Source organism: Chrysochloris asiatica, unplaced genomic scaffold, assembly GCF_000296735.1.
Source record: "Chrysochloris asiatica unplaced genomic scaffold, ChrAsi1.0 scaffold00242, whole genome shotgun sequence".
Lineage (NCBI taxonomy): Eukaryota > Metazoa > Chordata > Mammalia > Afrosoricida > Chrysochloridae > Chrysochloris > Chrysochloris asiatica.
This window is the reverse complement of record NW_006408760.1, coordinates 622,020-644,545: the sequence shown is the minus strand read 5'-3', so window position 1 is coordinate 644,545 and position 22,526 is coordinate 622,020. Positions and strand designations below refer to the sequence as shown.

Sequence of the window (22,526 nt, the reverse complement as noted above, 5' to 3'; positions counted from 1 at the left end):
CAAGGGAGAAAGCATAATTATCATCTTATTAGCTAGCACTTTTAGTCACAATGTTTTGGTGATGGATTTGTCTATGCATTCCTGAGGAATAAGTCAGTATACAATTCAAGCAAGAGCAGTTTTCACATAAAGGAATATAAGCAAATAAATAAGCTAGGGTATTTCATCAAAGACCCTACATGACAGGCTAAGATGTTGAAAACAGCGCTTCTCAAAGGGTGATCCTATATTCAACTATTTAGAATATGAAATTCTTATTGAAAAATAAAAATTTCTGGGGCCTTGGTCAGATACATTGAATCTGTATCTGGCAATCTCTACTTCAAACAAACCTCTAAGGTTATTCTTTTCACAGTAAAGTTGGAGAATTACTAGTTTAAGATGAAATGTTTTATGTTATCGGAAGACATTTAAGGCGTTTGACCAAAATGTTTACAGGCGGCATCTGAAAATTGATAAAAAGCCTGTAGGAAGGGACACCAATTCACAGGTTACTGCCAAAAGATAAGTCAAAAAGAAAAGACACTTTGCAGTAAATATTCAAAGTGTTAAAATTATTAATATGTAATAAATAGTTCATATAAATCAGTTTAAGGGGAGCACAGTGACTCTGTAGGAGAAGTACTGGACAAGGTCAGTTGTTCACAAGCCCAACAGTCACTCCACTGGAGAAAGATGAGGCTCACCGCTCTTGCAGATTTATAGCCTTGGAAACCCTATATATGGTCACTATGAGTTGGAATTGATTTGACTGTATTTAACAAAAATAGCATCATAAATCAGCAAAAAAGCCCACAGGTTAGTAAAAAAAAGTCAACTTAATACAAAAAAATATGCAAATCAATAAGCATATAAAAGTAGACATATTCACTAGAATTTTAATTGAAAACAAAACACTACTTTTGGCCTTTCAATATAGCAAACACTGGCAACATCGAATATGTTGTAGGAGAAAACTTGGTACCAAAGGTGGGGAGAAAAGCGAGTATGTAGTAAGAATCTTGTTATTGTTATTGTTAAGTGCTGTCGAGTCAGTTCTGACTCATAGTGACCCTGTATAGTTTCCAAGGAGTAGCTGCTAGGTTTGAACCACCAACCTTTCGGTTAACAGTCCAGTGCTTATTGTACAGCACCACACCAGGACTCCAGCAAGAATCAAAAATCTTAGAAGTCTTTAAATCCTTCACCTTGAAAATATCCTTTCTTAAATTCTATTTTTGGGAATTATAAACAAAGATCTGTATATAAATATATTTTTAAGAATAACTAGAAATAATTTTACATTCATAAAATGGGGGATGATTAGCAACCTATCAAGATTATCTTTATAGTTTGCTCCATTTTTCATTTTGTGCCATTTTATGCTAAATTTAAAAAAATCTTTTAATTCTTTTTTAAGATCTTACACTGTTTTTAAATCTTCAAAAAGACATTAGAGTCTGCATTATAGAGTGCAATTGTCACCCAACGTCTCCAGGTGCTGATGTCATAAAAGGAGGTATTATTGCGCTGGGATTGACTTAGTATCATGTTTGCATAACTGATTATTAACATGAAAAAAACTGCTTATCACTCAAACACTACATATTCAATATATGAATAATCAGTACAATGACAATGAGTCTTAGAGGATATTTTGTATTTATTAATAATTGGGCATAGATCTTTTATTAGCTGTGTTAATTAAAATTCTGGCATAAACCCTCCCACTGAGCAGTGTGAAGAATAATTAGTCTGCATTGACTTCAAGCTCACTGTTCTGTGGAACAAGTCTGCTTAGCATGGAGAAGGAAAAAATTACATACTGTTTTCTAAAGTTACCCCAGCTGGCTAATTTAGAAAGCAATCTGGCAAACAGTCCCAATGGAACGAACATCTGCACAAAACAAGGAAAAAACATAGAACCAACAAAGGAGAAAGGGAAATAACTAAGAAAAGAGTGAAAGAAACTCTACTCACCTAGTCTTTCTTTCATCACTAGGAATTTTTTAAAACTTCTTTAATTTAGTCTAAATGTGTTGCCTTCAAATTTTAACCTGGTACAAATACAGTAAAATAGGGCAAATGCTACTGGAAATTTTTACCAAGACCTTTTCCTAAATTACTGGCTACTGTTCATGCAAAAGAATGGTTCTTCCAAAAATGAAGCTTCTAAAAATCCCAAACATATCTCCACTGTCCTTATCAACAAATCATAACCCAGAGAACATAATATAGTATAAATGACTAAAATATCTAATACCCTTTTAGCTTTCCCAAATAGTGTATGTTGATCATCTGAAATAACTCCTCTTCCCTTAGGCATATAACATTTATGAAACACAAAACGAGTACAATAACATACATATTTCCCTCCTACAAATCCAAAGTACAAGTTAAAGGTACTTAACTGGATATTCTGCCATCACTGTTGATTTGTTTTATGTCTCATCTCCCTATGCTACGAGCAGCCTTATTGTAGGTGTATTGTTTGACAATCCCTCACAATACCTTGCAAAGTGAGAACTCAATTTTTTTTTTTTTTTAATCTACTTACTGATATACTCTCTTCAATGACTGCCAGAGAGATATGGATATGAGGTCATGAATTCTGTTTTATTCACAGTGGTAGCTTCAGTACCTATTGTCTATCCCATAATAGGCACTCAGTAGTATTTTAATGAATATTTGTTGAATGAATCATAAGACAATCTGACAAATGAATGCTATATATGTAAATGACAAATCACTAAAAAACTATTGGAGTTAAGATGTTACTAGTTCAAGAGCAATTTACCCATCAGATTCTTTAAACTCAGGATGTGGTTTACAATGCTTGTTCTCTTGTGTACTACTGTGAGACCTCTTCCGTTTGTGACTTCCACTATAGCTTTCATGATCCCAGCTTTCTCTGCTATCCCAATCAGGGCAATGAGTACGTTTAGAATGCCGCATCTGTTATCAAAAACAAAAAAGGAGTTGTTAGCATAGATGGCTATGTTTAACAAAGTATTATATATTAACATTATTCGAACACCACATATAAAGAAAACAAATATTCTCAACACTGGACCAATAAATAACACCTACGTAAATGGAGAAAAGATTGAAGTTGTCAATGACTTCATTTTGCTTGGATCAACCATCAACACTCATGGAAGCAGCAATCAGGAAATCAAACGATATACTGCGTCAGGCAAATCTGCTGCACAAGACCTCTCTTTAAAGTGTTGAAGAGCAAAGATGTCAGTATGAGGACTAAGAGGTGCTTGCTGCAAGCCATGGTAGTTTCAATGACCTCATATGCATGGAATAATTGGACAGTGAATAAGGAAGACTGTAGAAGAATTGATGCATTTGAATTTTGGTATTGGAGAAAACTGAAAGTACCATGGACTGCCAATAGAAAAAATACCAGATTTAGGACAGGATAGGATGGCCAGACTTTGTCTCTCACACCTCGGACATATTGTCAGGAGGGACCAGTCACTGGAAAAGGAGATCATGTTTGGTAAAGTGGAGGGTAAGAGAAAAAGAGGAAGACCCTCAATGAGATGAATTGGCACAGTGGCAGCATCACTGGGCTCAAATGCAGCAACGATTGTGAGGTTGGCACAGGATGGCACACAGTTTCGTTCTGTTGTGCATAGGGTCGCTATGAGTTGGTACCAACTCGATGGTACCTAATAACATTATTCAAACATAAAGATTTAACACAGGTTCTAAATTTTTTCTTAAATTATGGTCAATATAAATGTAGCAAAACATTTACCATTTAAACATTCTTCACATTTACAATCCAGTGACATTAAGTAATTCATCATGTTATGTATTATCACCATTATCCATTTCTAAGATTTTCTATCATCTTAAACAGATCAGTGTCACTTATCTAAAATATTCCCAAGTCATGAAACAATGTAAATGGCAGACAAATCTAGTACTAAATGATGCATGCCAACACTGTGGGACCTTAATATAGGTGTACTCTGATTTTAACATTCACTTTATGGCCCTTTGCTTTTATGAAAGAACTACAAAAACTACTGTTTTGCTAACTGAAAGAAATCTGAAGGGTATTTTTGTTTTCATGGGGAAAAGGTAACAAATAGAACTCATGTTCAATTTGTTTTACAGTGAGCTGTTAAAGAGGCAGCAAGCACCATGAGCAGCAAGAGTGGTTGTCACCAGGCTCCTTCCCTGGAAACTACACTCAGCAAATGAGCATCAAGTTGTCATAACTTTCAACTGTGTGAACACACTTTTGCTCTTGTTAAGTGCCACCAAGTCCATTCCAACTCATAGCAACCTTGTATAGGGTTTCCAAAGAGCAGCTGGTGAGTTTGAATTTGAACCACTGACTTTGTGGTTCAAACTGACTTTTTGGTGCAGTGCTTACCCTAATACACAACACCAGGACTTCAAATGCACTTTGTTGTTATTGTTGTTGTTAGGTGCTATCGAGTCAGTACCAACTCATAGCGACCTTATGCACAGCAGAGTGAAAACACTGCCCGATCCTGGGCCAACCTCACTACTGTTGCCACACTTGAACTCACTGATGATGCCACTTTGCCAACCCATCTATCTCACTGGGGGTCTTCCTCTTTTTCTCTGACTCTCCACCTTCCCAAGTATGATATCCATCTCTAGAGACTGGTCTCCTGACAATATGTCTGAAGTTTGAGAGACGAAGTTTGGCTATGCTAGCTTCCAAGGAGCACTCTGGCTGCACTTCTTCCAACACAGATCTGTTGGTTCTTTTGGCAGCCCATGGCACTTTCAATATTTTCCTCTAACACCACAATTCAAAAGCATCAATTCTTCTACAGTCTTCCTTATTCACTGTCCAGCTTTCACATGCATATGTTGTTGTTGTTAGGTGCCATCGAGATGGTACCGACTCACAGTAACCTTATGCACAGCAGAACTAAACACTGCCTGATCCTGGGCCAACCTTACTGCTGTTGCCACGCTTGAGTCCAACGATGCTGCCACTTGGCCAATCCATCTCGTTGGGGTTCTTCCTCTTTTTCTCTGACCCTCCACCTTACCTAACATGATATCCTTCTCTAGTGACTGTTCCCTCCTTACAATATGTCCGAAGTATGCGAGATGAAGTTATGAAAATACCATGGCTTGAGTCAGGCTCACCTTACTCCTCAAACTGACATCTTTGCTCTTCAACACTTTAAAAAGGTCTTGTGCAACAAATTTGCCTAATGCAATATGTCATTTGATTTCTTGACTGCTGCTTCCATGAGTGTTGGTAGTTGATCCAAGAAGAATGAAGTCCTTGACAACTTCAATCTTTTCTCCATGGATAAGAATGTTGTTTATTGGTCCAGTGGTGAGGATTTTTGTTTTCTTGACATTGAGATGTAATCCATAATGAAGACTGTGCTCTTTTGATCTTTATCAGTAAATATTTTAAGTCCTCTTCACTTTCAGCAAGCAAGGTTGTATCATCTGCATATTGCAGGTTGTTAATGAGTCTGTCTCCAATCCTGATGCCACATTTTTCTTCATATAACCCAGCTTCTTGGATTATTTGCTCAGTATATAGGTTGAATAAGTATGGTGAAAGAATACAACCCTGTCACACATCTTTCTTAATTTTAAAACATTCAGTGTTCCCATGTTCATTTCGAACAACTGCCTCTTGGTCCATTCCTCATGAGCACAATTAAGTGTTCCGGAATACTCATACTTCACAATATTGTCCATAGCTTGTCATGATCCACACAACTGAAAGCCATTGCGTAGTCAATAAAGCACAAGTAAACATCTTTCTGATATGCTCTGCTTTCAGCCAAGATCCATCGGACATTAGCAATGATATCCCTTGTTCCACGGCCTCTTCTGAATCTGGCTTGAACCTCTGGAAGTTCTCTGTCAATGTATGCTTGCAAGCCATTCCTGTATTACCTTTAGTAAAACTTTACTCGCATGGGAGATCAAAGAGATTATCAGATGATTTCCGCATTCTGTTGGGTCACCTCTCTTTGGAATGGGCACAAATACGGATCTTTTCCAATCAGTTGGCCAGATGATTGTCATCCAAATTTATTTGCATAGATGATTGAGTGCCTCCTGTGCCACCTAACTTACTTGAAAGATTTCAGTTTTTAATTCCATCAATTCCTGGTGCCTTGTTCTTTGCCAAATTCCTTCAATGCACCTTGGACTTCCTCCTTCAGTATCGTTGGCTCTTGATCATATGCTACCTCTTGAAATGGTTGAACATCAACCACTTCCTTTTGGTACAGTGACTCTGTGTATTCCTTCCATCTTCTTTTGTTGCTTTTTGCATCATTCAATAATTTGCCCACAGAATCTTTCAATAATGAAAGTCGAGGCTTGTATTTTTTTTTCAGTTCCCCCAGCTTGAGAAATGCTGAGCGTGTTCTTCCTTTTTGGTTTCCTAACTCCAGATCTTTGCACATTTTGTTGTAATATTTGACTCTATCTTCTCAAGCTGACCTTTGAAATTTTTTGTTCAGCTCTTGAACCTCCTCATTTCTTCCATTTGCTTTAGCATCACTATACTGGAGAGCAAGGTTTAGTGTCTCTTCTGACATCCATTTTGACCTTTTCCTTCTTTCTTGTCTTCTTAATGACTATTTGCTTTCTTCCTGTATGATGTTCTTGATGTCATCCCACAACTCTTCTGGTCTTTGGTCTTTAGTGTTTAAGGTATCAAATCTAAGTTAGTGTTATTTTAGGTTCTATATGCTATTTGGTATGATTTGATAGGTTAGTTTTGGGCCTGGGAATGCTTAACATTTTTTCCTGTATAAATGATTGGTAATTGCTCTTTCGCTCTGGGCTTATGAAAGATTCATAGGAACACTCTACTTTTGGATAATAGAGGAAAACTATACTTTTTTTTTTCAATCCTAATATACCAAGAACAATGTTTTAGCTTGATGCTTATCTTCAACAAACACTTATTCATTGTCCTTTAAAAAGAAAAAACGGCTAGAGTTTGGGGTAAGAGCCTTCAGCAGACAAAATATCCAGCTAGAAACGAATAACTTTTATTTTCTTTTCATTTATTTTCAGTTATATATTGAAACTGATTACTGATTTCCTAATTAAGTCATTGCTATGAATTATTTTAGTAAAAATATTAACTGAAGATGTAAGCTGATGTAAAAATAAACAATATGACATATGACAAGTGTCACCCAGCTTTGGCAAAAATACTTAAATACACAGATACCTGAAGTCAGAGAAAACACCTAGTGATATTAATCATGGGAGATTACTTTGTTTTTTGTTGTTGTTGTTGTTGTTAAGTGCCGTCGAGTCGGTTCCGACCCATAGCGACCCTGCACAGGGTTTCCGAGGGTGTAAATCTTTACGGGAGTAGAAAGCCTCATCTTTCTCCCGCACTTTGTTTTTAAAGCTATCAATATAGCTTTTTTTCGACTCTGTAAAGTTCTCTTCTTTAAATCTTAGAATGACTCCAAGTTTTTAAAAGTAAAGTTCTCTTCTTTAAATCTTAGAATGACTCCAAGTTTTTAAAAGAAAAGAAGAGGTGACTAGAACAGCATTCAATAGAAATTGAAGGGCAATAAAAAGATGATTTAATAATGAGGTACTTTATCCAAAGAAATTATTTTCAAATCACCCTGCATTTAGTCTTAAATCTATTTGTTACATATCTGGAGTTGTAAAAGAAACCAACTTAAGATGCTCCGCAATGAAGTATGGTCATAGTGAAATCAGAAAGATGATGGTGATAAGCCCTTGATTCCATCTATTACCATCTGCTTCCAGGTTCCATATCTGCTCTCAATGCCATCTCTAGCTGCTTCCCTCCATCTTAACTATTTTCCAAAGCAGATAAATTTTAACAGTGAATTCTAAACCCTCTACTAAGCAAATGATGAGTTTAAAAGGCAAAAAGGGAAGAATTTCACAACTTCAGCAAAGAACTTGAAAAGCTAAAATGGTACAAAACCAATTTAGCTAACCTCTGTCTGCTTGCCCAAATAAATACAAGTGAAAATTTAAAGTAGATTAAAACAAGACTTTTAAATGAGACTGTTCAATTCTCCTGGGAGATTGCTGTTTGTTGTTGTTAAGTGCCGTCTAGTAGTCCCCAACTCATAGTGATCCTGCATAGGGTTTCCGAGGAGCTGCTGGTGAGCTTAAACCACCAATATTGTGGTATTCCTTAAAAAAACAACAAATCTGTATCATCCCATCAGAGCCTTATGCCATCAAATATTCAGATCTCTTTAACTCAGTTCGCTTGCTGATTCTAAGTGTATGCCCATTTACCTTTCTTCTGATAATACAGCTTAAGAAAGGAAGAGGAGGCAGTGATGAGTCAAACAAGCAAAACTCTGAAAACAGTTGTTAGGCGTCTCATTGGAAATTAATAAGTGATGTGGTATATTAAGTATGGGGTGTGTTTTTGTTAGGTGTCGTTAAGTTGGTTCCAAAATCACAGCAAGCCCATATGATTGATAGAGTAGAACTCCTGCAAAGCAGTTGATGAATTCAAACTGCCAACCTTTTGGTTAGCAAGTGAGTGCTAAACCACTGTGCTACCAAGGTTCCTAGTATGGGAAATTGAAATGAAGGATGCAAAGCTTTGGCAAAATATGGCTAAAGGCCAAAAAGCAAACGTTCATCAAAGGAGCCATAACAAATCTATTTCTAGTGGAATTCTTCTGACCCTTTCCTTCAATTACCAAAACTGGATTTTAATGACATTTTTATGTTAAAGTTAAAACTTTGTTAAGTGCCATAGCAGCCTAGTAAAGGGTTTCCAAGGAGCAGCTGATGGGTTTGAACCGCAGACTTCACAGTTAGCAATACAGTGTTTATTCTACAGAGCCATATCAGTACCTCTTATCTTCACTGTTGTTATTAAGTCCTTTCCAATTCACAGCAACCCTGAGGAGCAGCTAGTGGTTTTGAACCACTAACCTTGTGGTTAGCAGTCCAGCACTTATCCTACAGTGCCACCTGAACTCTGAAATAGTTCTCAGCACTCTCAAACAAATAATAGCAAGCAAAACTGCAGCATCTGATGACTGAGGGTTACTATGATGACCATCCATGATTGTGCAGTTTTTTTGCCAAACACAAGTCTCCTTCGCATCCTTCCACCATTACTATCAGTAGGCCACAGCAAGCTCACCTCCAACAAGGCAAAATTCTCAACCAGTTATTACAGTAAAACCTGTAAAACTGGAACCTATGGAATATGGAAAACTGCCTGAGAAGGAAAACCAAATATTTTCCACTAGTAGAGATTAGAAAAGTAGTTGAGACTATATCCAGTCAAATACAGAAAAACATTCTGCTCTCACAGGTTTCATGGTAATACATAAATACGCAAATAAGAGCAAGCTCCTTAGGAGTGCTTAGGATTTGTATAAAGAGCTCTGGTAGCGTAATGGTTACGAGTCAGGCTGCTAACCTCAAGGTCAGCAGTTTGAAACTACCAGCCGTTCCACAGGAAAAAGATGAGGCTTGCTGCTCTCGTAAAGATTTACAGCCTCAGTAACCCTCTACAGGGTCGCTATGAGTCAGAACTGATGCCACGGCATACTACCATCATCACCACCAGTCAAGGTATGGAGTCCTGGTACGGTGCTGTGGGATAAGGCACTGTACAGGGTTCGCTATGAGTCGGAACTGACTCCATGGCACTTAACAACAAAGTCAAGATATGGAATCCTGGTGTGGCACTGTAGGATAAGCACTGGACCGCAAGGTCGGTTTGCACTGCAAAGTTGGTGGTTCAAACTCACCAGCCAATCCTTGGAAACCTTATCACTATGACTCCACAGCAAGGTGTGGTGCTGTAAGAGAAAGCACTGGACTGCTAACCACAAGGTTAGAGTCCAAACCCACCAGTGGCTCTCTAAAACCCTCTACAGGGCCACCACGAGCTGGTACCTATTCAACGGCACACAACAGTCAAGTTCACTACTTAAAATCAGTAGTGAAATACGAAGACGCTTCAAAGAATTCTTAGGAAATTTTCATTATTGAATTCCATTTTTCCATGACTTTTTGAGAATATATTTGAGGATTCCTGGTGTGGCGCTGTAGGATTAGAACAGGGCTGCGAACCACAAGGTCAGCAGTTCAATCCTATCAGCCACTCTTCAGAAATACTATATAGGGTTGGTATGAATCAGAACCAACTCGATGGCACTAAATAACAAAAGCATATATTCAAGGGGTCCTGGTGTGGCACTGTAGGATAAGCATTGTACTACTAACCAAAACGTCAGTGGTTCACAACCACCAGCCACTTCTCAGAAATCCTGTACAGGGTCACCCTGTGAGTCAGAATCAACTCAACAGCACTCAACAACAAGAAAACATATACTCAAAGGAGGCATAGATTCCTGAACCCCTGTCCTACAGAGAAGATTCTTTCATATAAACAAATAGGAAAAACTATAATTATTGGTGCTGTGCGTTAATGCGCTGGACACTTCAAGGTCAGTCTGAATGGCAAGGTCAGGAGTTCAAGCTCACCGGCTGCTCCTTAAAAACCTTATACAGGGTTGCTATGAGTTGACAGAACTTTATAACAACAAATTAATAAAGAACCCCATATGCTAAAATATTTTAAAATAAAAACAGACATAATGGGATTGGTATATATATATCCACAATAGAAATCTGATTCTCCTGTTCTTTTTAAAATCTTGTGCCATAGGATAACCACTCTACCTCAAGGTCGGTTTTAACTACAAGGTGGACGGTTCAAACTCACCAGCCGCTCCTCGGAAATCCTATACAGGATGGCTAGGAGTCGAACTGACTTGACAGCACTTAACAACAACAAACGCTATGTGTTGTTGCTGTTGTTGTGTGCTGTCATGGCTTCTTGTTGGTAAGTACCATGGAATCAGTTCCAACTCATAGTGACCCTGTACAGGGTTTCCAAGGCGGTAAATCTTTACGAGAGCAGAAAGCCTCATCTTTCTCCCATGGAACAGTTGGTAGTTTTGAACTACCGACCTTAAAGTTAGCTAGTAACCACTACGCTACCAGAACTCCATATTTGCATGGCTTAAAAGCACCAAAATAAGATACTATGGCCGGAGGGCTGCAAGAGGACTGCATTTAAAGAGTTAACAAGAGTTTGAAGGTGTGTTGCCTGGCACAATCACAGAGAGGGCTATAAATATAAAGAATGGCCATGGGTTGGCCCTATCAATTAGGAAAGCAGCTTCCTAAGGATGTTGTTAGGTGCCTGGTGAAGTATAGCGCTGACTATGCACAACAGAACAAAATACTGCTTGATTCTGTGTTATCCTCACAATTGTTCTGTGTGAGCCCATTATCATTGCCTAAGTATAGGTGTCCAGGTGTGGTGCTGTAGGGTAGGTTGTTGCTGTTAAGTGTTGTCAAGTCGATTCTGACTCATAGCAATCCTGTGTGGGGTTTCCAAGGAGCAGCTGGAGGGTAGACTGTTGTTGTTAAGACCCATAGGGACAGTGCAGTGTATTGGGTTTTCAAAGAGGATAGGTACTGGACTGTAATTTGAAAAGTCAGTGGTTCAAATCCATCATGGGCTCCTCGGAAATCTTATATACCCACTTAACAACAAAGATAGAATAAGCATATCTGGGCTTCTTAAGTAATCAAAGATGTTCTTGTTAAGTGTCATCGAGTCTATTCAGACTCATGGCGACACTGTCCGGGCTTTCCAAGGATGCAAATATTTGAGGGAGCAGAAAGCCTCATCTTTCACCCATGGAGTGGTTGGTGGGCTCAAACCTCTGACCTCGTGGTTCCCAGTCCAGTACTTAACCTTACAGAGCACCACCATGCTTCCAATCAACGATAATAAGATGCAAAATTATCATAATTCGTTGCAACAATGGTGTGTTCCACCTTAGGAAGAAAACACAGCACAAAGGAGGAACTTCCCCATACAGCACTCAAAGGTGGAGCCCTAGGAGAGCAGTGGGTAACCCCTGAGCTGCTAACTAAAAGGCCTGTGGTACTAACTTACTAGTCACATCTTCCCGGTGGGGGTTAGAAAGACGTGCCATCCATAAAGACCTACAGCCTTGGAATCCCTATGGGGACAGTTCTACTATCAAAGGGTTGCTATGGGTAGGAATCTACAGCAAAGGGCCCCATTTCTAGCCTCCTGACCAGGACCTTTTGCACATTCACAAACCCCGGCAAATATCTGACTCTGAAAAACTTCCAAATTCAAGAAACAGCAGAGGCCTAGAGTCCTGGGGAGAATTGGACCACCCTCAAAACAAGCAGCAGACCCGGCCCGCCTGCACAGCTAAGTCCCCACGCCCAACAGGTTCTCACCCTCCTTGTCAGCGGCAGCCCGGGCTGGGATCCTTAATACCCACCCCGTTCGCCACTACATTGGGACGAGTTCAGCGCCCCCTACCCCCAGCCGTGGTTCGCCAGGTAGGAGCCCTCAGATAAAGGATGGCGCAGAACCGCGGGCTTTTCCGCACCTGGACTTTAGATTTTCCATGGCTCCTGATCAATTTTAAGCTTTTAAAGCAACCAGCTGAGCAACATTTCCTAAGAGTCCAACCCGGTCAACAAGAGCAGAAGGCCCGAACCTAGTCCTTTCTCCAACATCAGGCTTTGACACTTAAGAGTCTCCCAGCAAAGTACATCTGATACGTTACCTCTGCAAAAGCAAAAGGTTCTTTGAGCGAGGAATGTCGCCAAACCCTCCTCTTGACTCTCCTGCCTCTGCGACAAACACTCCACAAAATGGCGATAGCGCCGACTCCCTACAACTCCCAAGGCAGCCCCTAGCGCCACCTATGACGCGCGAACGTGGCTGCGTGACAGAGCCTTGCGCGCTCCCGCCACTGCCACGGCTCTAAGGGCCCGCGCTAAATTTCACATCAGGGGCGGGACTTGGTCTTTCACACAGCATCAGAACAGCCCGATTTTTTTTTATCCCGCCCAGAGCTCTGCTGGAATGGTGTATTTCGCTGGGTGAAGGGCCAATGAAATTTTGTATCCTCCCCTCTCCGTGGCGGAAGTCTGCTCCTTAAGGTGGAGTTATTAGTGCTGCGCTCCTCAGCAAAACAGGTACCTTTCGCCCTCAAGTGTGCTGCACCCTTTCACTTTGGTGACCAATACTTTCTATCTCCAAGACCTCAACTTCAGAGGGTGTCAACAAACCACAAATAAACCTCAAAGACTACCCAGTCTGGTGCTGAGAATAAGTCAGTGCACAGGATAGACCCAACCCGCTTGGATCTTTCAGTCTAAATGGATTCAGAAAAATAAAGATGTCTCAGAAAACAAGCTTGTTGTTGTTTGTTATGTGCCTTGGAGACGGTTCCGACTCATAATGACCTTGTACAGGGTCTCCACTCTGTAAATCTTTACAGGAGCAGAAAGCCTCATCTTCTCCCGCGGAACAGCTGGTAGTTTCGAACTGCTGACCTAGTGGTTCACAGCCTTCATAACCACTACTCTACCAAAGAAAACTAGCTTAGGGGTATGCTTGTCTTGTAAAGGCAAGGTCTCCTAATCAGAAAGAAAAAAATAGACAATGGAAAGTTTCTTTAAATAACATTCTCAGTTATGTTTCCTGTCTCCCAGTTGTAAAATAAGCTACACCAGGACTCCAGATTTACATTTTACATAGACTTTAATTTCCAGATCCTTAAAGATGCTGTCCCTAACTATGCCAGTCCCCACCCATCTCCTTCTCTTGAATGCTCCACTTAAAGTTGTGGTCTGCAAAAAATGGCCAAAGGCATTGTGGTGTGTCTAACACTCAAGCATGCCAACCAACCAATGTTTCCCCAATAGTGAAACTCATTGGTTCTCCAAGTGATCACAGAGTCCTGGTTTGGTGCTATAGGCTATGCACTCCACTGCTAAACCACAAGGTTGGTGATTCAAACCCATCAGTCACTCCTCCGAAACCATATGCAGGGTTACTATGAGTCAGAATTGACTTGATGATACTTAACAAGTAAACACAAGTACTACTGTTTCAGTGGCATTGCTCAAAGAGAAGGTTAAATAAGAGGGTTGGATAATTTTGTAAGATAAAATGGGGTTCAACTTGCTGCATATAAGTGCAAGTTCAAGCTGGCACCAAAAGAAAAAATCTCAGTTTGTTAGAGAATGATAGTTCTTAGTCTCATGAGGATACATACGTATAAGAGAGTATGATCAGAACAGCACACCAAAACAAAACAAAACAAAACAAAACAAACAAACAGACTCACTGCCATTGAGTAGATTCCAACACATAGCGATCCTATTTAAGGTTTCTGAGACTGTAAATCTTTACAGGAGTAGAAAACCTCATCTTTCTCCAATGGAGTAGCTGGTGGGTTTGAACTGCTAACCTTTCTGTTAGCAGTCCAGTGCTTATCCATCAGGACAGCACATAGTTCTGCTCAAATAGCAAAACAAGACTAAAAGGCAGCCACATGGAGTAGCCATATGCAGAGATTCTTACAGGTATTTCATGATACAACCGTCTGTCAGTTTGTCGTACTATGGTGGCTTGTGAGTTGCTGTGATTCTGAAAGCTATGCCACCAGTATTTTAAATACCAGCAGGGTCAGCCATGGTGGACAGATTTCAGATGAGCTTCTTATGAATATTTCATCACTGAAAAATTTATGAATAGCAGAGAAACACTGCCAGATATAGTGCTGGAAAATGAGCCCCTCAGGCTGGAAGACACTCAAAATGCTATTGGGGAAGAGCTGCCTCCTCAAAGTAGAGTTGACCGTGATGATGCAAGTGGAGTAAAGCCCATGGGAGAAAAACCCTCAAGACCTTCATTTGTTGATGGGGCACAAGTCAAAATGAAGAGAAACATCCATTGAAAATCAGAACATGGAATGTACGAAGAATGAATCTGGGAAAATTGGAAGTTGTCAAAAATGAAATGGAACACATTAGTGAGCTGAAATGGACTGGTGTTGGCATTTTGAATCTGATGACCACATGGTTTACTATGCTGGAAATGACAAATTGAAGAGGAATGGAATTGCATTCATTGTCAAAAAGAACATATCCAGATCAGTCATGAGGTACAATGCTGTCTGTGATAGGATAATATCCATGCGCCTACAGGGAAGTCCAGTTAATACCACTATTATTCAAATTTACACACCAACCATTAAAGCCAGTGAGAATGAAATAGAAGAATTCTACCAACTTCTTCAATCTGAAATTGATCAAACATGCAATCAAGATGTACTGATAATTACTGGTGATTGGAATGCAAAGGTTGGGAGCAAAGAGGAAGGATCAGTAGTTGGAAAATATGGCCTTGGTGATAGAAATTATGCTGGAGAATGCATGATAGAATTCTGAAAAACCAATTATTTGTTCATTTCAAATACCTTCTTTAGACAGCATAAGAGACAACTATACACACGGACCTCACCAGATGGAATACATAGAAATCAAATTGACTACATCTGCAGAAATAGAAGATGGAAAAGCTCCATATCATCAGTCAAAGCAAGGCCAGGGGCAGATTGTGGAACAGACCATCAATTACTCATATGCAAATTCAAACTGAAACTGAAGAAAATGAAAACAAGTCCATGAGAGCCAAAATATGACCTTGAATATATCTCACCTGAATTTACAGATCATCTGAAGAACAGATCTGATACATTAAATACTAAAGACCAAAGACCAGAAGAGTTGTGGGATGACATCAAGGACATCATACATGAAGAAAGCAAAAGTCATTAAGAAGACAAGAAAGAAGGAAAAGGTCAAAATGGAAGTCAGAAGAGACACTGAAACTTGCTCTCCAGTGTAGAGATGCTAAAGCAAATGGAAGAAATGAGGAGGTCCAAGAGCTGAACAGAAAATTTCAAAGATCAGCTGAAGAAAATAAAGCCTAATATTACAACAAAATGTGCAAAGATCTGGAATTAGAAAACCAAAAAGGAAAACACAGCATTTCTCAAGCTGGGAGAACTAAAGAAAAAAATCAAGCCTCAACTTTTGTTATTGAACGATTCTCTGGGCAATTTACTGAATGATGCAGAAAACATCAAGAGAAGATGGAAGGAATACACAGTCACTGTACCAAAAGGAAATGGTAGACTATGATCAAAAGCCAAAGATACTGAAGGTGGAAGTCCAAGGTGCATTGAAAGAATTGGCAAAGAACAAGGCACCAGGATTGATAGAATAAAAATGGAAATCTTTCAAAAAGTGAGGCAGCACAGGAGGCACTCACTCAACTCTGCCAAGAAATTTGGAAGACAACTATCTGGCCCCCTGATTGGAAGAGATCCGTATTTGTGCCCATTCCAAGGAGCGGTGAAAGATTGGAGGAAGACTCTTCAACAATCTGCGATATGCAGATGATACAACCTTGCTTGCTGAAAGTTAAGAGAACGTAAACCATTTACTGATGAAGATCAAAGAGCACAGCCTTTGGTATGGATTATATCTCAATGTAAAGAAAATAAAAATCCTCATCCCTGGACCAATAAACAGCATTCTGATCAACAGAGATAAGATTGAAGTTGTCAAGGACTTCATTCTTCTTGGATCAACTATCAACATTCATGGAAACAGCAGTCAAGAAATCAAACGACATATTGCATTAGGCAAATCTGCTGCTCAAGACCTTTTTAAAGTGTTGAAGAGCAAAGATGTCAGCTTGAGGACTAAAGTGCACCTGACCCAAGCCATGGTATTGTCAATAACCTCATATGTATGCAAAAGCTAGACAGTGAATAAGGAAGAACGCAGAATTGATACTTTTGAGTTATGGTGTTGGAGGAGAATATTGAAAGTGCCATGGGCTGCCAAAAGAACCAATAGATCTATGTTGGAAGAAGTGCAGCCAGAGTGCTCCTTGGAGGCCAAGATGGCCAAACTTCGTCTTTCATACTTCGGACATATTGTCGGGGGGCCCAGTCCACTGGGAAGGATATCATGTTTGGTAAGGTGGCAAGTCAGAGAAAAAGAGGAAGATCAACAACAAGATGGACTGGCTAAGTGGCAGCATCGATGGACTCAAGCGTGGCAACAGTAGAGAGGTTGGCCCAGGATTGGGCAGTGTTCATTCTGCTGTGCATAAGGTCGCTATGGGTTGGTACTGACTCAATGGCACCTAACAACAACAACAAACCTCTATGAGTATAGGTCAAGTTCATCAAATTATAGCAATTGATCATTTCCTTTATCAAAAATTATTTTGTCCGACTCGATGGCACCTAACAACAACAACAAACCTCTATGAGTATAGGTCAAGTTCATCAAATTATAGCAATTGATCATTTCCTTTATCAAAAATTATTTTGTCCGACTCGATGGCACCTAACAACAACAACATAGCTATTACATGCGTTAACCCAATAAGGAACCCTGGTAGCACTATGTTGTTGTTAAGTACCATGGAGTCGGTTCCAACTCATAGTGACCCTGCGCAGGATTTCTGAGGCTGTAAATCTTTACGGAAGCAGAACGCCTCATCTTTCTCCCGCGGAACAGCTGGTAGTTTTGAACTGCTGACCTTGAGGTTCGCAGCCCGATTCGTAACCACTACGCTACCAGAGCTCTATAGGTTAGCCATTTGGCTACTAATTGCAAGGTTGATAGTTCAAACCCATCAGCCGCTCTGTGGGAAAAGGTGAGAATTACCATCTCAGAAACCCTATATAACGTTGCTATGGGTTGGAATCAATTCAATGGCAGTGGGTTTTGTTTAGGTTTGGTTACCTAATAGTGGAGTTTATTTTTTAATTACTGCTTACTTCTTTTAGTGTTATTTTGAGTTTTTAAAGTATGCCACCCAAAGTTATAGTATAGGATGTGTGGTGCTATAGGATAAGCATTTGACCATAAGGTCAGTTTGAACTATAAGGTTGGCAGCTCAAATTCACTGACTGCTCCTCAGAAACCCTATACAGGGTTAGTATGGGTCAGAACCAACTCAATGTCACTTAACAACAACAACAGCAACAGTGATCAGGAGGTTCAGACACCAAGCATCTCTATGACACATTATACAGCACTATGATGCTCCTGGTGTGGCACTGTAGGATCAGCACTGGACTGTGAACCACAGGGTTGGCAGCTACTCCTCAGGGACCCTATACAGGGTCACTATGAGTCAGAATCAACTCAACATTAGTTAACAGCAACAACAATGATGCTCCTGGAGTCCTGGTGTAGTGTTGTAGACAAGACTGCTAACCATAAGGTTGATGGTTCAAACCCACCAGCTGCTCCTCAAAAATCTATATGGGGCCTCTGAATTGGAACCAACTCCATGGCACGTAACAATAATAACTGATGTTCCTGATTGTTCTCTGTGGTTTTGTGCTTCATCTGGGAGCAAGGATCCTAGTATATATTGTACTTGGTTGTCGTCTTTTAGCACTCAGAATCAATTAAATATTTGCAGTTTATTTTTATCAGCTACTTTTGGCCATTTTGCTCAGTTGTCTTAAATTCCAAACTGATTTAGAGGTTGCTTCTAGGATAGCATCATTTAGCATAACACTTATACATGGCAACATCAACCTTCTCTATTAAGTCAGTTACCTGGAAATGAATGGTTTTGTTCAGACAACTTAATGAAAAAGGCCTCCATTTCTGAGGAGTCACTACCAAATTGAAAAAAAAACTTCCTAATCCAGCAGCTTCATCTTTACACAAGAACAAGTATAGTCAAGAAAACATTCAGCAAAGTCATGTGTTAAATACAGCTACCTATAGAAAATCTTAGCTTTGAATAACAACCAGAGGAATATTCTTATGTATTTAACACATTTATGAGGTGCTTTTAGATACAGGAAATACGCATCTATTAATGATTTTTAAGAGTAAAAGTCTAAATTGTTGTTTAAATTGTTTAGCGAAAGCTTATCTTTAGAGAGAAACCTGTACAAAGTTGTTTTTAATAACTTATAATTGCCAATTAATGATAATTGTTCATCTGTATTCAATTATATTTTTTGGCTATCAATAATGATGTGCTAACCATTTTATATACACAATCTTATTTAATAATTTAAGAAACCCTATAAAACAATACAGGACTCTTGATGTGGCACTGCACAATCAACACTGGAATTCAAACCACAAGGTTGGCAGTTCAAACCCACCAGCTGCTCCTCAAAAGTCCTACACAGGGTCACTATGAGTTGGAATAACATAAGGCAACCTGTAAGACATTATTAAGTGCCACAGCAGAATTTAAATTCAGGCCTTGTTTGTTCCAAAACTCTTGTACTTAGCACCATTCTACTAAACTGTTGCTATTCATACAACAGAATACAGAGCAACTTACTTTACTTAATCATCAGGGGAAAACTTGCTGAATCCATCCTTCAGCAAGACCAAAGGAGTTTGCTTTAAATAACTACTTTCCAGGGTTATTTATTTGAAGGCTACTCATGATGAAACAATGGTTCAGTTTACCCCCAGTACATCAAGGCCATCATTTGCTACTGAACAGTGAGTCACAAAGGGTCTCCTGTGCATCCTACACTGCCCAAGATGCTCAGATTTCTCAGGTGTTTTCTGATAGTGATGGTGAGAAAATTCAAAGACCACACTATTAAGCACAAATTCAGTCCACCATACAATGCCAGAAGCATTCTCCAACATACAATACACTTTGCAATGTATATGGAATATATATGGAAGAATATGAGAAGTGATTTAAATAAGAGGTCCTGTAGGTTCTGTAGGATATATATATATACATATACATACATACATACATACATACATGAGTTCTGGCATGGCGCTGTGGGTTAATGCACTGGACTGCAAAGTCAGTTTGAACTGCAAGGTCAGTGGTTCAAGCTCACCAGTTGCTCCTCAGAAACCCTATGCAGGCTCACTATGGGTCGGAACTATATATGTTGTTGTTAAGTCCTGTTGAGTCATTTCCAACTCATAGCAACCCTGTATAGGTTTCCGAGGAGCAGCTGGTGAGTTTGAAGTTCAAACTCACCAGCTGCTCCTCGGAAGCCTTGTGGTCAAGTACTTATCCTACAGTGCCACTATATCCTTGACTATGGTAGAATTCCTGGTATGGAGCTGTAGGATCAGCACTGGACTGCAAACTACGAGGTTGGAAGTTCAAATCCTTCAGCTGCTCCTTGGAAACCCTATACATGGTTGCTATGAGTCAGAACTGGCTTGAAGGCCCTTAACAACAACATATATAATTTAATGTAATGTAATACAATACAATATAATTATATGAGTCCTGGTGTGGTGCTGTAGGCTAAACCCTAGAACTGCTAACCATAAGGTCAGCTATTCAAACTCACTAGCTGCTTCTTGGAAACCCTGGAAGTCTGAACTGACTTAATAGCGCTTAATAGCAACAACAACAATATATATATGCTTCAAAAGTTTGTGACAACTTTCCATTAACTTTTAATTCATATGGTGGTGGTGGTTATGTGCTGCGGAGTTAGTTCCAACTCATAGTGACTCTGTACAGGGTTTCTGAGGCTGTAAATCTTTATGGGAGCAGAAAGCCTCATCTTTCTCATGTGGAATAGTTGGTAGTTTAGAACTGCTGACCCTGAGGTTAGCAGCCCAATTCGTAACCACTAATGACTTGAGGTTGGTGGTGGTGGTAGTGGTATGCCCTGGTTGGTTCCAACTCATAGCAACTCTGTATAAGGTTTCTGAGGCTGTAAATCTTTATGGAAACAGAAAGCTTCATCTTTCTCCAGTGGAACAGTTGGCAGTTTGGAACTGCTGACTTTGAAGTTAGCAATCCGACTCGTAACTACAACACTACCAGACAGAGCTCCTTGACCTGAGTATAGTAGATTGGAAAGACAGATATTAAATACACTAGAGATTTGCTTCTCAGGGTCCTGAATTTTGGCACAGGAGACCATCAAATCTATAACTTCAATTTCCTTTGTAGCCTTGCATCTTTTACAATGAATCCTGAGTCTGATTTCAACAGCATCTCCCATGTGGCTATAGAAGATAAAGTGGTCTAAATGTAGTGGAGGAGTGCCTGCATGGTACAAAGGTTGGAAGTTTAAATTCACCCAGAGGTGCCTCAGAAAAGAAGGCCTTATGATCTACTTTTGAAAAATCAGGCAGTTTTATTCTTACACAAATGGGATGACCAAGAGTTGAAATAGACTTGATCATAATTAGAAAAAAGAAAAGAAAAAAAAAAGTAACAGAGGCTTTCTGACTCTACAGTGTGCTTTAAGTTGATGGTTGGCCAGCCTGAACTTGCCATTTTGATTTTTCTAGGGTTTTAAAAAATCTAAAGGCAAACAACCCCACAATTAAAATGACTGTTGTCCCCATACTATTCAAATGCCTCTAGCTAATGCATAACCCAATGTTTCCTTTTCATTGAAACTCATTCCAATTCACCAGCAAAGAGAGTTTTTTCTAGATCCAAGTACTATATTCCTTTTTGTATTTCACCACTTTATCTCCCTTAGAAACAATGATAATGGACATATCTGTCCTGTGCTCATTTGCAAAGTTTTAGTTAAGTTTATTGTTATAACTTACTTTTCTTCTTAATATGTTGTGGAAAATTTCTATGCCAATAAATATTTATATATGTCATCACTTTTTAAAACCAATTAGCTTGTTGAAGGAATTGAGTTTGTTAACAAATTTTCTTTTGCCTCAGGAAAATGCTTTTAGAAATATGAAATGTATACATACAGTTCAAAATGTAGTTTTAAAATTTCTAATGGTGCTGTAGGATAAATCACTGGACCACTAGGTTGGTTTGAACCACAAGTTTGGCGGTTCAAACTCATCAGCCGTTCCTCAGAAACCCTGTACAAGGTAGCTATGAGTCTGAACCCACACGATGACACTTAACAACAACCAAAAATGCAATACGGTTTGCAATGAAAAGAATTACTTACCCCTGCTCCCACCCACATTATTTCCATCTTTGTTATTATTAAAGGTCATGGAGTCAGTTCATAACAACCTTATATAGGGTTTCCAAAGTGTGGCTGGTGGTTTGCAACACTGACCTTGTAGTTAGCAGTCTAGTGCTTATCCTACAGTGCTACATCAGGACCCCATTTCCTTCTTTAGAAGCAGCCAATGATGCTAGTATCTTGAATATCTTTCCAGATACATTCCATGTCTTTAAAAACAACAGCACTCACACAAATGCACACATATGCATATTTCCCCCCTTCCCTTCAGCCTTCATAATCTAGAACAACTCTCGGTACCAAATGTCTTAGGCTGGATTCTCTAAAGAAGCAAAACCAGTGAAACACATATGTATAGATATAAAGAGAAGTTTATATCAAGTAAATGACTCACGATTGTAGAGATGGAGAGTCCCTAGTACGGGTCACTTGAGTCAAGATTGGTTGGTGGAGCCAACAGGAGTCACGACTGGGCTAGGCAAACCAAGGTCGATGGGTGGGCCTAGAAGGCAGGAGTTCCAAGGTGGACACAGAGCAGTGGCAGCAGCAGAGAGACAGAAGTGACCACGCTGCAGAACCAGTGGTGTCGAGCATAGGAGCCAGGGTTGCAGAAGCAGGCGTGCAGGGCCTTCTGTTGGGCAGTGTCCC

At 39.6% G+C, this 22,526-nt stretch overlaps 1 protein-coding gene across 1 annotated transcript in view; it reads right to left on the bottom strand.

Annotated features, from left to right (window-relative positions):
• The window catches only part of CLK4 (CDC-like kinase 4), a 43,143-nt gene extending 30,406 nt beyond the window's left edge, over window positions 1–12,737 (bottom strand). Inside the window, exons 1-2 of the mRNA XM_006873440.1 lie at window positions 12,636–12,737; window positions 2,777–2,934 (exon numbers count right to left, since the gene is read on the bottom strand). Of these exons, the coding sequence (XP_006873502.1) occupies window positions 2,777–2,934 (158 nt within the window). The 5' untranslated portion in view covers window positions 12,636–12,737. The remainder of the gene's footprint in view (window positions 1–2,776; window positions 2,935–12,635) is intronic.
• Between the last annotated feature and the right edge of the window lie 9,789 nt (window positions 12,738–22,526).